The sequence below is a fragment of the Larus michahellis genome, chromosome 7 (genome assembly GCF_964199755.1).
Source record: "Larus michahellis chromosome 7, bLarMic1.1, whole genome shotgun sequence".
Taxonomy (NCBI): Eukaryota; Metazoa; Chordata; class Aves; order Charadriiformes; family Laridae; genus Larus; species Larus michahellis.
In genome coordinates, this window is record NC_133902.1 from 58,034,511 (window position 1) to 58,049,609 (window position 15,099).

General features: G+C 40.0%; 1 protein-coding gene across 1 annotated transcript in view; it reads left to right on the forward strand.

Moving 5' to 3' along the window:
- The window catches only part of EPC2 (enhancer of polycomb homolog 2), a 49,629-nt gene extending 42,332 nt beyond the window's left edge, over positions 1-7,297 (forward strand). The window contains exons 11-14 of the mRNA XM_074594760.1: positions 430-566; positions 2,410-2,569; positions 4,297-4,630; positions 6,019-7,297. Of these exons, the coding sequence (XP_074450861.1) occupies positions 430-566; positions 2,410-2,569; positions 4,297-4,630; positions 6,019-6,091 (704 nt within the window). The 3' untranslated portion in view covers positions 6,092-7,297. The remainder of the gene's footprint in view (positions 1-429; positions 567-2,409; positions 2,570-4,296; positions 4,631-6,018) is intronic.
- The last annotated feature ends 7,802 nt before the right edge of the window (positions 7,298-15,099 follow it).

Below are 15,099 nucleotides of genomic sequence, written 5' to 3' on the forward strand. Positions count from 1 at the left end.
GGAGTTGTACAGGAATGAACTTCCAGTGGTTACTGGGAGAGAAGGCATCCAGCTCAGCCCAGTGTACTTCTTCCTCAGCTATGATTTTTAGGACATGCCTGTTTTCTGAAAACCAGGAAAAGAATTTCTTTAAGCTTTTGCTTAAAGCTACTGGAAGGAAAACCACCAAAGATAGAAACTGCTTAAAAGCAATGAAAACTGTGAATCCTTTTGTTATGAATAGATTCAGCGCTAGAAGAACAAAACAAACAAATTTAGCTTGACCTCTCCTTTACATAAGAATGTATGAAGAATGTATCTCTGCAGGCATCTAACACAATGTATGTTGTCTTCAACCACTTGTTATCCAACACGGATGTGCTCCTGCATTTCAGATGTATTTGTTTCGTGCAGGCCTATTTAACACTACCTTCACTTTCTTTTCTGTAGTAACAGGGGGTATCACAGAGGAACAATTTCAGACACATCAACAGCAGTTAGTTCAAATGCAGAGGCAACAACTTGCTCAGCTTCAGCAGAAACAGCAATCTCAGCATTCCTCACAGCAGACACATCCGAAAGCACAGGTAATGCACCTTAAATGTCATCATATGCTGATATCTTCCTTTTTGCTTGCTGTGGTTTTCATCTCTTATATGCTTAATGTATCACCTCAGTAAATATGTTAAACTTTAGAATGAGTTTTGGTGGAGATACTTTTCCAATTTGCCATATAATGGCCAGAAGGCAACTTACGCTGTAGCTAGTACAAATACCTTGCTTCCATTTTTCTGTTTGGAATGAGATAATATTTTGAGTTTCAACATCAAAACCTGTTGGTGGGGTTTTTTTTTTTAAGTTATGTATCATGGCTACATTTTACAAGTTGAGTAAGAGACTTCATATTTGAATGTGTTAATTGCGTCCACAGAGTCAGTGTAGAAATAGCGAGTGCTTGGTCAAGTCGTACTGTTTTCACTGGTTCTGTCTTCCTTTGTATAAGTGCTCTGAAGAGACTTGTTTATTAAAGCTACTTCACGAGGTAATGTATTCTCTTATGAACAGATGTTCTGTGAGTACTAAAAATTGGTAGCTTCTGAGGGGAAAATACATAGTTTTGCATATTTAATTGGATTCCTTCCCCATCCCCAATGTTACTACTTCTGTCTTCTAAAAGAATCGCACTTTTCCTCTGTAATGCCTTGCAAGGAAAGAATCTATGTTTTTCTGTCGAGCTTAGTTTTCTGTGGATTTCTGACTGAGGAAATCTAAAAGCTATTGCATCTGACTTATTACTAGGAAAACTTATTTTACTTTGAGCATACTATATGTAATTGCCAGCGCTGTTTGTCCCTTCCCCTCAGTGTTTTCTACTTTGATTAATCAGGGATTCTGTATTGGCAGTTACTGATTACGTTTTTTGTAAGTGTAAAGACATGATACCAGGATATCTAAACAAAAGGAATGAATTTTGGATTTTTAAGACACTCTGAATGTCTATGGAAAGTAATTTTCTTAGTTAATATAAATTGAAAGTGTGGAGTGATACATTAAGCTATTTCAGGGTGTCTTTCTAGTACTTACCGTTCTTTCGGAGAAACTGGGCTAGTAGAAGACTTCCAGAATGCGGTGGGCAGTTAACGTTGTGGTACAAATTGCTCCATCAGAATGAATGTACCATAAATACTGAAGATTCTTTAGATTTGCAGTTGCAGTGTATTTCTGCCTGGAGGCAGAAGAAGAAAGAAGGAAACTTAAGGCATAGTTGTTTTCTTAGAGGAAGCTTCTCAAATACACAGAATCATAGAATGATTTGGGTTGGAAGGGACCTTAAGGATCATCTCGTTCCAAGCCCCTGCCCTGGGCAGGGACACCTCCCACCAGCCCAGGTTGCTCCAAGCCCCGGCCAACCTGGCCTTGAACCCCTCCAGGGATGGGGCAGCCACAGCTTCTCTGGACAACCTGGGCCAGGGGCTCACTGCCCTCACAGCAAACAATTTCTGCCTCACATCTCATCTCAATCTCCCCTCTGTCAGTGTAAAACCCTTCCCCCTCGTCCCATGGCTCCCCTCCCTGATCCAGAGTCCCTCCCCAGCTTCCCTGGAGCCCCTTGAGGGACTGGAAGGTCTCCACGGAGCCTTCTCTTCTCCAGGCTGAACTACACATCCTGGAAGTTATCTGTCATGTTAAGAACTGCATTTGTCACTGACTGGCTGAATTGGGCAGAACTTACTCAACACTCATTTGGGCGCTAATTTTCAGCCTTTCATCAGACTTGTGATACAGAAATATTTAATATTATGGTGCATTAGATTACATTTAGAAGATATATTTATTTACTTGCTGGTAATTGTGCATTATAGCAATCCTAATGTGGTATTTCGTTTTGTACTTGGATTATTATAAAGACTTTTTTTTTTGTTGACACAGGGCTCCAGCACCTCTGACTGTATGTCAAAAACACTTGATTCAGCCAGTGCCCACTTTGCTGCATCTGCAGTGGTTAGTGCACCTGCTCCGAGTCGCAGTGAGGTACCGAAGGAACAAAACGCCAGCCACAACAATATTAATGGTGTTGTCCAGCCTTCAGGTGATGACTTCTTAAAACTCGTGGTCTGCTGTGAGCTGAGAATATGTCAGCTGATCTTTTTTCTGATTTCTAAAAAACTACTTAAAAAAATCAAGTATATTAATTGTGATAGTTTTAAATATTGTTCTTTAAAATACTTTTGTGCAATGGTGTGTAGGTTATTATGGTAATAAAACTACCAAATGCTCTTTTACGTTGGAAGAGCGTTGCTTCTGTTTTCTTCTGTAGGCTTTTATCTTTTGCTAATCTGTTGTGATCAGAAGCATAAGTGACAGCATTTTAAAAACAGTGTGAATGTGTAATTAAAAAAATAATTGCTTAAAACATTAAGTACCTTGAGAAGGAAATAGAAAAGTTGCTGTGTTATTTGGTCATTATCTCACTTGAGTATTCAGACAAAAACATACTAATCAACTGCTCCTAGCAGTTCTTTTGACATTACTGTAAGTTTCAGATTTCATTGCATTTAGATTCCTCCTAAATTCAGACAAAAATGTAGACATTGGCATCCCCCACCTTCCCTCTGCCCTCTCTCCTGAACGTCCATTGCCAGAAGCAGTAACGCCAGTCATGCTGGTGCAGCAGCCATGTAGCAGAGAGACAAATGTTATTTGGAATTTGACTGCAATAACAAATAAAAGGCTTTTAGAGTAATTTGTTGCTTTAACAGCTAATGATGTGATTAGTTTTATAGACCTTCTGCCAGGATGGGTTAATGACAATATGAAATGAATAGAGGGGAGAAAAACCACAACTGAATAAAATCAATATACTGGAACAGTTCCAGGAAAGAAAAAGACAACTATGTATAATTCTCTAAGATTGTATCTGAGAGGGTAACGTTTTGGGGGGTGTAAGATCAGACACATGGTAGCGTACCATGCCGATACGTGGTATACAGCTTTATGATTGATGAAAACCATTGCAAATATTATGTGTATAAAATTAGGCTTCTGTTAACGTTCTAAAGCTGTAAGTGGCAATGATGTAAAATAGCTATTTCTATTTAGGATAGGAAGATTTTTAAATGAGGAAGTGTTAGCTAAAAGCAGATTTTTTTTCAGGAATAAGGATATAGGAGAAAATGTATCTAGTTTCCATTGTGATCGGAATCAGAATAGTGAATAACTAGGATACCAAGATGACGTTTGAGAACCTCTGGTTTGAAAATACGCTGTGAAACCTGAAGTTACCCACAACTCTGGAGTGCAAACAGAGCACTGCAGCATAATCTGAAAGGAGTTTTCTATTTTGCCCACTCTTAGACCCCTAGTTTTGCTGCCTTGAGGGTGACTGATCCCCAGAACCTTCTTACGTTGCCAGCAGAACAAGGGAGGAGGTGATTAAAAGCATCAGAATTTGGCTTCAAAGCATCAGAATTTGGCTTCACAGTCAGTGTCTGAAGTTGCTCAGCTAAGGTGTTCTCCATTCGATTTATTTTCATGGGGAATGTTGCCCCTTTAAGGCATCCAAAATGAAGCATACAAAGTTGGGCAGTGAAAGTTCTTTGTCATATAGTAACTTCTTCCACTTTCTGATGTTCTTGTGAATGAAAAAAAAACCCAGGAAACATTTCTAATGTGAATTTCTGAAGTGAATCTTTAAAAAACAGATTCTTGCACGATTCCAGTGACACATATAATCAAAGCATTACCCTTGAGATTAATCTTTGTCTTTGAATCTAAGGAATGGCATATTTTTAATTAACAACATTTGTTTTGTAACAGGAACCTCTAGAACTTTGTACTCCACCAACATGGCTTTATCATCCAGCCCAGGGATTTCAACTGTACAGCTTGTAAGGACAGTTGGCCACACCACCACAAACCACTTAATTCCAGCATTGTGCACAAGCAGCCCTCAAACGCTTCCCATGAACAATTCTTGCCTGACAAACGCAGTGCACCTCAACAATGTCAGTGTTGTTTCTCCGGTCAATGTGCATATCAATACAAGGACTTCAGCACCATCGCCAACAGCCTTAAAACTTGCCACAGTTGCTGCCAGTATGGACAGAGTGCCAAAGGTAACTCCTAGCAGTGCCATCAGCAGTATAGCAAGGTAAGTCTCTAGCGAGCTGGAGCAGTTCTAGCTTACATTTGTGCTACATAAATGTCTCTATAGATGTGCCCAACTCTGCACTAGAGCACTAAATAGAATTGTTTGCACCTCTGGGAGACTTCTCAGTATAGCTTGAACCTCACAAAAACAGCCAGCTGCTGGCATCTTCAGTGTGGCCATGACAAACCACAAGAGCTGATTTTGTAGGTTAACCCCCAAGTGGTTTGCGCTGATTTTCTGGTAAACTTCAGTTGTGTTTAAAATGGCTTCAGTTTAACCTTTTTCATTTGTCCCTTCTCATGCAGCACTTTCAGGTAGATTCTATCAAACTCTCCGCAAGTTCTCTCCATAACTTTTGTCCCCATATGGTAAGATGCAGGCTGGCACATACCTATTTTATATATACATATGGATATATGTGTTATATATTCATGTAAGATAAAACCAGATATGTGTCAGCCTTCATTTTACTTATATAAATAGATGTTTATCTCATTGAACAGCAGCACTATTATTTCAGGATACTTAGAAGATGTTTCACAAGAGTGTCAGGAGCTTGCAGCTGGCCAAGTTTTCTGAAAATGACAATATTTGGGCTTTGTTTTAAGTCTCTGCTGGTTTGTGTGATGCTTAAAAAAAAGTCACATCTGTTTATGAATTAGAAGAGTAAAAAATGGATATTAGCAAATGTGGCTTACTGATTATTTCATAATGCTTCTGGAGAGGTTAAAAAGAGCTTTTTGAGATGGAAAATTGCATGTATAATTTAGTAACTGCATAGATTGAGAAAAAGGTATTTTTAAATTAGCCAGCATGCCTTAAAGTGTACTTATTTATCATGAATGCATTTAGTTTTTATTTCCCTCAAGTCAGAGAGGTATTTCAAGTCAGGTCAGCATATGCCTTGAAAAGTACTACCTTAGCTGAGTAGGTCTTAGCCTTCTCTACAGAGGATGATAATAAATTAGAAAAATATTTGAGATTTCTTGTGCTAGTGCTAAAGCGGAATTGGGGGTGGAGGGGAAACTGTTAGAACAGTGCTTTGCTCACTAACAGAATAATCGGTACTGAGTCGTCATGGTATATCTTGACTTTGCTCCTTCAGGAGATTTTTGACTTTTTAGTACTCTTATCCATAATTTGCGCTGGTAATTTACAGTTAAATGCAGTAATTTGTAGAAGGGACTGCACTGTCAGTGGAGTAAAAGCAGTTCTTAAATGCCAGTATTTAATTTTAAGCAATCTGTTTCTAGTGTATGTGCTAAGGTCTCTCCCTAATCCAGGTAACAGCTGTGTAAAAACACGTAGCACATGTAAGAAATTAGTGAAACTGAGTATGGAAGCGTTGATGTTCTACCTGTAACTGTTGAATATTTCTTTTCTTGCAGAGAGAACCATGAACCAGAACGACTGGGTTTAAATGGCATAGCAGAGACAACAGTAGCCATGGAAGTGACATAACCTCAGAGCAGTGTCTCAACCTGTGCTAATGGTGTAGTCATTTATATTCCAACTGAATGCAAAATACAGCACTCTGTGGATCACAGAGAACTAAAATGGACCTAAATGGACTATCATTATATCGTGTATTAAGTCGATATATAATGTAAATTTTGTAAAATTGGGAAAATCACTACCTTGTAAAATAGTTTATTTGTATCATCAATATTATTTCTGTTACTTGAATAGTAGATATTCATCATCATGCTTTTGCACTTGAATTTGCAACTGAATGGATTAAAAAATAATTCTTTAATGGGATCATGAGCATGAAATGGGATCCTGCATCACTTGTTTTAACTATTTATTTTGCCATGTTTACATTTTGTATCTTGTACAAATAAATCCAACTTTGTGTCTAAAAAAAAAAAAGTTAAAGATTCATAGCTAGGAAACAAAATTCTTGTAATTTTTTTCTAAAGGAAATGTAAAGTTTTCACTTGGTTCATTTTGTTTCACAATTTGACTAGATGGACTTTTTGGTAAATACTTTAGTGGCATTTCACTGTCAAATATGAAGTTCAAGGCAAAATAGTATTTTCTATTACTGTGCAGGGGAAAGGGATGGATCGATACATGCAAATTTAATGTAGTAACTCACTTTTCCATATATTTTGAATGTATATTTCTATTTATAATACCAGTTTATAAAAAATAATTACACAGGAAAAAAACTGACTAGGAAAATTATGCATCTAGCACATATAAAATTGTGCAGATATGAGAAAATTTTCAACTGATTACATTTTATCTGAAGACTGCATATTTTAACCGGCTTTAAAACTGTAACACACCACATAAAGGATATTTTACCAGGTATGTATTGCATTATATATCATTGCAATAATTAATTATTGGATGTCTAGATATCGAGCCATCCCAGGTGGTGGGGGGGAGGGAGGGTTGTGGCAAGATTGTCTTTTCAATTTTGGAGAGTTTTCCTGTGGCTACAAGGCAAGTAACGGGTTGGAAAAAGTCTGACTGTAAGCGTTGGACACCTTCGTAGTGTAGTGTTTTAGTGACTTTTTTTATACGGTTCTTGTAAATTAGATACGTGTAGTGGTGTTTCAGAATGTTTGTTTATGCACTAGTTCAGACAACTTTCCCTGTTACTTGTTCTTGATAAGTGAAAACTGCAGGGAAATAAAAATACATATCAAAACATGGACATGTTGCATATGTGTTTATTTCACAATGTGCAAGCAATGTAAGCGTAAATTTTACAGGCTATTGCTGGTCTTTCGGTGATTGTTTGACCAAAGCATACGCACTTTCTTCCAAAAGGTTTCCGTTTATGTGATTATTTCCTGTGCTCACAGTATACGGTAGGGGAGGGATGGTCTGGTAGTTGGGACCTGAGACCTGGGAATAATCCGGACATGACAGTTTCTTGTTCTGCCAAAGAAACTTGAGGTATTACTTTGTGTGAATCACTTGAATATTCTACTGTTTGGTTCTCCAGGGGTAATTTGGATAATGTTTCTGTATTGTAGAATCATTGAGGTTGGAAGCAATCTCGAGATGTTGTCTGTTCCAGCCCTCTCCCCCAAGAAAGTCAAGATAGGATTTGCCTGTATGTCATGCAGTCAGTGTATTTTTCTTCTTGGCTTTATATATAGAAAGAGCTATTTTTACTGGAAGTTATGTTTAAACATGTGCTGTCTTATGTCCTGTAAGTTAAAAGTTTTGACAGTTAAAAACACTTGCAGAGCTTTAAATACTGGGAGCTTGTCAGAAACTCAGATGCCTAAAATTAACTATTTTTTGCTTAACTGATGCTTTACTTTGTATTCTGCGTGAAGTCTGCACGGAGAGATGATAATAGATGGTATCTGTTGACAATAGTCACAGGAACCCAGGACACTTGAGTGTCACTGCTGTGGTCAGTTGAGGGGCGATGGCAGGACTGGGGGTGTCAGCACAAGGGGGAGGCACCTGAGCAAAGGTGCTTACTCGTGGCTCTTTCTGCACCATGCCTTCACAGGAGCTGCTGCTCCCTGACAAATTGGTGTTTACACGTATGTCTAAGGTTTTCTGTGGAAATTGGTTCATTTCTGGGAATGACTATGACCTACGTAGTCTGAAGTATGAATTAATATTTTTTGAAAGCAGAATTGTTGCAAAACAGAGTCCGAAAAAGAAAAAAGAAGTTGTCCTCCTTGATATATCAAAATAACCTTGCATCTCTAACATGTCCCCAAAACCCTTTTGAGGTTTAATAAAAACATGAAGTCATTTCTTCTGCGGATTGAAAGTTGTACACTTAGCTATGGAGCTCTGTAGTAGAGACTCTTCTCACTACAAACATAGATCACTTCGATGGACCAAAAATGTCCCTAAGATTGCTGTGTATCTATGACTTAGTATAGTCTAATCGTCATCTAATTACTTAGAAGCTCCAGCTAAAGGCTTTTTAACTTTTAATAGATTTTGGAAAAACGTGAGGTGGAGAAAAGGATTTCATAAACTCCAAAGCTCTGTGGCAAGTGTGCTGTATCATAGAATCATAGGGTTGGAAGAGGGCTGGAGATCATCCCGTCCAACCCCCTGCCAGAGCAGGGTCACCCAGAGCAGGTGGCACAGGAACGCATCCAGGCAGGTTTGAATGTCTCCAGAGACGGAGACTCCACCACCTCTCTGGGCAGCCTGTGCCAGGGCTCTGCCACCCTCAGGATAAAGAAGTTCCTCCTCATGTTTAGGTGGAACTTCCTATGGTCAAGTTTGAATGAGTTTCATTTAAAGGATTAGTATTGACATAGCTTTTTGTAAAGTAGAACTGTAACAGTTGTCTTAAGAATTTCTAGCAATTAATTGTGTGCCTCAAGTGCGAGAAAAGGAGAGTGATGAATAATGCTGTAGTCCATAGAAATCTTCATTAAAAAAAAAAAAGGGAGCATTGTTAGAAAGTTTACTTTCTCCTGATAGTGGTATGCAGCAGGGAACACCAGAGACTGAGTTATTTTTGTGCACTGTTCAAAAGTGTGTGTTGAGTATATGACATCTTTCTCTTCTTAATTCCATTATTTGAACATCATGCGCATCTGCAATATGATTTGCATAGTGATTTCTGGTTTATTACGTATTGGGGAAAGCTGTTCAGGTAAGATTTTTGAATATCTACAGCAATTTATATCGGACTTAAAGTGTAATGTGAAGTTTTCCCTTAAATGTCAGATGCTAAAAAAAAATTATTCTTTTTCTAAGGGTTATCAAATTAATCTATAGACTGACTGGAGTTTTGGTACATGTTTAATAGTAGGCATCTTGTTTTTGCTTCTGCTGTAGGGCTTTTCCTTCCCTTTCCAAAGAACATCTCAACAATATCCTATTCTATTTACAGAGCTGTTCCCTTTTCTTTAATCCTCCGCAGTAGACTATGTGCGGGTTCCCCCTCTCCTGTCCCACTCTCCAAACAAGAAGACCGGGACTGCAGCCCTTTGCGGTTTTCCTGAGGGTTCTGACTTTGAGACTCCTTTTCCTTCCCCGTTTGTCCTTTTTCCTCTACTACCTCCAACTCCTTTGTAGAGAATAACAGATATGTTTCCTATTTCCTTATTACAGTAATTGTGATTTTTTTAAGCAGAATCCTCAGACAGTGCAGCCTTCCAGGAGGTGACCAATTTATCCTGAGGTGGACTTGGCATCATGCTCACATCCATCCTCGTGTCTTCCAGTACCATTCAGGAAGAACTGCTCAGCCCTTCAGAATAGAGGGTCCTGGTAGAAACTTGCATCTTCAAACAGGAAGGCTCTGAAGGCAACAGCAAACTGACCGCTCTATACAGGACTGTCATCTCAACAGACTTCCTGGATTTGACTTCAGATAAATGGTTTCAAATCTCACTTCCCTATTTCTTCTGCTTCGAGGTTTTGCAATATTCAGACGACTTCTTAGAAGGATGGAGAATAACCTTCATAAATCAAAGCACATCTTCACAGTAAAATGCTACTTGGGAAAGAAGAAAAAAGGAAGGACGTGTCTGTAACAGGGAGAGGAAATGTTTCCTGTGTAGCAGCAGACCCAGGCAATATAAGTTGGGTTAGCTATTAAGATCCAAGTGTTTATATCTGAACGAAGGCACATGGTGGATAATTGGCTTTCTTCTGGTCTAACCAGCTAATTATGTGGAAAACATTAGATACGGGCAATTGCTGTCTGTGAGCCAAAGCAAGGCTGGGTGAGTTGAATCTCCCAGGGAAGCCATCCAGACCGGTCAAGATGGAAACAGTGGAATGTTGGGGTGTGGAGTCCTGCTGTGGAACCACTTGTACCCTGGAAGTGCACTAAAGCAGGCAGCTGCTTGGAAGGGGATTTCTCAGGAAAATAACAGGCGGTTTTAGGGTAAGGGCAGTGTTCCTTGAAGCCATGGCAGATTCACAATGAGGGCTCTTGTGCTTCCCAGCACGTTGTACCATACCTGCACTATCTGGAGTTTCTCATTCTGGGGAGTCTGTTGCTTGTCTTTACGAGAGGTCACGTTACAGACACCCTGCTACATTGCTCTAGCCTACATAGAAATAAAGCAGCCTTCTAGCTATTTGCAGAGTGCCTGAATGCATTTAATGGCAGCATTTCTCTTGTAGGCCAGTGATAATGTGTGAGAACAGCATATATATGAAATGGGAATATATTTGGGTAATTTCTTCACAAAGCTTTACTTAAATGGCCAGAAGGAGAATGAGAAGATGCACTACTGAGAGAATGTAATACTGATTGCATTTCTATTTGGTAAGAAAGTCCACTGGCTAAGATGATGAGTTCCAAGCAGGCTGCCATTCTTGCTCATAGGTTATTCTGTCCTTTAAGCAGCCAGCTCACCAAGTACTGACCTTGTGTGCCTTGTCCTCCTCCTAGTGAGTATGAAACCTTCTTGAAGAAGTGACTGTTAACTGACCGAAGGTAGTTGCATCCTGCGCCTTCACTGACTGTGTAAGGGAAAAGCTAGGAGTGCCAGCATCCTACTTGCACGAACCCAACTGCAGTGGCTGAAGCGAGGTGATGAGACGTTCTCATTTGTCCTGAAACTGGTTTGATTGTGTGCCATCCTGCTGCGCTGAGGGTCGGTACCCAAAGTGACATTCCCTAGTGTGAGAACGTTTCTTTCTGAAGTGCCTTTCTGTTATACAGGAGGAAAAGGCAGTTTCAAGTTAAGTTCCTTGTTTTCTCAGTGACTTGCTTGTTTGTTTCCAAGTCACCTAGTGTATCTCAGCATGCAATCTGTGTATGCTTTCGGATTTTTTTTAATGGTGTAATCTCAAAAATTAATGAGGATCACCCATGCAAGTTACATTTTGCTATGAATTTAACCCCATTTAATCACAGGCTGTATTGTCACCCAGTAACTACAGTTTAAAGACAAAAAAAAAAAATGTAGTTGGAATAGGACTAAAATCTGAAAAGTGAAAGGGAATAACAGTGAAGCAGCTGAACTGCTTCCTGAACATGGACTACGTCCACTCCTTTGTCTGAGCATCAACATCATCTTCCCATTCTTGCTTCATATGTGGTAGTGTTGAAAGTGGCCGTCCCTGTACCAGCTGTGAAAATAACGTAGTGCCATCCAGCATCCCTCCCCAGTCTCAGGGCAGGTGGATGCACACGCATGCAGAGACATGGCCCAAAACTGCCTGTGCAGAAGATTTGAGAGATGTCTCGAGCCCTGTTGATGTGCCAGAATATAGTCTATCCACTCTATCCCAGTTACGCTGCTTTTTTTTTTTTCTAGTTACAATTGTTTCTGTGACTAAGAATGGGAAAATATGTTTAGTCCAATCTGGCTTCAATCCATTACACACTGATTTAACTCTTAGCACAAATGTAATTACACAGGGAGGATAATGTAGAAAGATCAATTAGAGAGCAAGGGGCAAATGAAGGAGGGAGGCAATTAATTAAGGCTATACTATAGCAGATAATGATAAGAGGAAATTTTAACAGGACAGCTGCATCGGCCTAAATCCTTTGTCCTTCTAAATCCAGGAGTACACAACCACTTCCTTAGAGTTCTGACAGATACAATGCAAAGACTCGGACTACAGCACCATACCTATCCTGTTGTATTCTGGCAGGATCTTACCTATTCAGGAATGTCTGAAAAAAAAAAAAAATAGACTAGTACTGTGCCTGGCAGCTGGTGAACTGTCCTAAGGATAGCAGGAAGAAGTTAATGGGGTGGAAGATGATGAACTGACCAAGGTTAGGCACAATTAATAGTTACACTTTCAAAGCCTCAGTAGCAGTTCAGATTTTTGACGGCAATGCAAGGCCCTGCTTCAGCAAGCTGGGCTGTAGCCCCGTGTGCCCTGACTCCAGCCCCCCGGGACGGGCTGGTGGCAGCTAGCTGTGAATTGATGGCAGCTTGGTGCTCGCTTTCCCACCATCACTGTTAATGCTTCGCCGACTCTTCCTGAATTAATGTTATTTCATTGAACCCTGCCCTGGGGATAAAGCAATGCTGAAAATAACATCATCCCCCATCTTCCCGATGATGATCTGACTGGACTAGTCATCGTGGTTTTAAATCAACAGCTGTGTAAGTGACACCAGAAGATGGCATCATCTGCCTGTAATGCTGTTTAACTCTTTCTGGACCTTCATGCGTGAAGGTGGTGTTTTTTCCACAGTGTATTTGGTGTAGAGGCTTTGTGTTTTGGGGTTGTGGGGTATTCTAGTGCATTCGGGCTTTTTTGTTTAGTTGGTTGGAATTTTTATGATTGCTTTATAGCTTCCTATAGTTAAGGAAGACTTCTTCCCCCCTCCCCCCCCCCCCCCAAGTTACAATCCTTTAATTTGGGTTATTTATTGAGTAACCCAAATGAAAGGATTGTAACTTGGAAAAATATTTTGAGTGTTGAATAATCAACTATAACATTTTGCTGTTTTATACAAAGTGGTAAAAATTTATTTACTTTTAGCAAACCCATTTTTTATAGGAGTGTTAACATGATGTATATGACTAGGCATAATGTGAATAATTTATATGAAGATTGAGATTTATGTGTGTACGTAACATACTTTAAGTACATATTTCAAAATAAGCATATATTGAAGTGTTTTGCAAATCAGAAACTACGGCTGCTCTGAAACTCCCTGCTAGCATAGCCCAAACACTTTCTGATGGAGTTCCTTTTGACTAGTGGGAGGTGTCCCTACCCATGGCAGGGGGTTGGAACTAGATGATCTTTAAGGTCCCTTCCAACCCGAACCATTCTGTGATTCTATGAGTGGCAGTGCCCTAGTTCCTAATCCGACCTTTCTGTGGAAGGGTGAGAAAGGAACCCCCGTGGCCCCTGATCACCAACAAAATCATTACCTCTCTGATCAAAGGACATGTTCCTTCTGGGGTAATCATCTCGAGTGACTAAGAGTGCCAGTTATGCGGATCCTATACATCTTGCTATTAAATTTTTCCTTTGCCTGGACAAATGGTCATATAGCCCAGTCTCTCCTGAACTGCGGGTATGTCTCCTTGCCTTTGGTGATGCATGGGTATGCAGATTAGGTTGTCTCTGTGTCCCAGTGCTTCCTAGCTGCCTTCTCAGCACTCTTTAGCTCATGTTGTTGCCTATTCTTCAGTCTTTGGCTTCCTTTATTTTTTTATTTTTATTCCTGTTGAACACCTTATGTTCTGGCTTTGTAAACATTGCCCCTGATGCACTCCTAACAGTGTCTTTTGGTGTCTGTGGGACATTAACCATCCTTGACGTTTGAAATTGGATTTTGTCCTGGGGATCCCAACCCTTTTTGTACCTCCTGCAAGAAATCCTTTACTACCACTTCACCCATAGACGTATCTCAGCACTGATGACACAGGCATATCATCAAATTTCAGCTTGATGGCCATTGCTGAGACACCAGGATCGATAGAACCTACATTAAAGCTGCTTTCCCTGCTGATAAGATACTCCCCTGGCCAGTACTGGTGTCAGTTCGTGGCACTGAATTTTTAAAGACAGCAGAAATTCACCATCGTTGTTTTCTTTCTCCTGAAGCTCTTTCCCAACTCCAAAGCACATTCCTGGAGCCCAGAAGTGATGAAAGGAAGCGATGTTCTTTTGGCTCTGTGGATAGGAAACTGATTTTTCACTTCTGAAATACTTAGGTGTTTATTCCCTTATTCCTGTGGGATTGTCACTATCAAACTCCACATTTTGCTGTTCAGAACCTCTACTGCATGCCCCTTTCTTGTTTTTCCTGCAGCCTCACCAGCTTGGATATATTGGTGGCTCATCCGCAGAGAAACAGAATCTCGATTTTCTCTTATGGCTGTCCCCCTTTGCCCCATTTTTTGAGGAGGGGATTTGTTATTCCCTTTGCAGAACTCTGCCATCACGGGCCGTTTAGTGAACTGTCCCAGGTGAGGTTGGCTCAGCTTGAGAATTTCTTCAGGAACAATCAGAACTTGCTGTCAAACTATGTCTTGGTATCTAGCTGGAGAACTTGCCCCACAGTTGTAGGAAAATGAGATGACATCAAGGTTTGCTTTCTTTTACTTTTGTGTAACCAATAGCAAGAAAATCCTCTTGTGTTCTGGTAAGCCAAGCAGAGCATAGCTGTTGTGGTGTTCCTTGTAAGTACATCATCTGAAAAAAGCCATGGCTTCAGGAATGAAAGAAATTAATATTGGTAATGCTTAAGAGTGCAAGTATGACTGCTTTTTGGCGTCTCGATAGTTCATGGTTTTTTGTGAAGCAGTTTCACAATAAACTGTAAATCATAGCTTCCATCACTCTAAGTGAGGTGCCACAGCAGCGTGGGAGGAGCTCACAGGCTCAAGGGGGTTCCGATCACTCCTGAATCTGGCTGAAAACTAATGTTCCTAGGAGGCTGCTTAACTCGGTAATCTGGTAATAAGTAGTAAAAATAGCAGCTTTGTGACAATATGGTATTGTCTACAATACAGATAACGTGGTATTGTTTGTGAGAGAATTGCGAAGAAGAGATGGCTCTTCAGTGCATTCTTACTGAT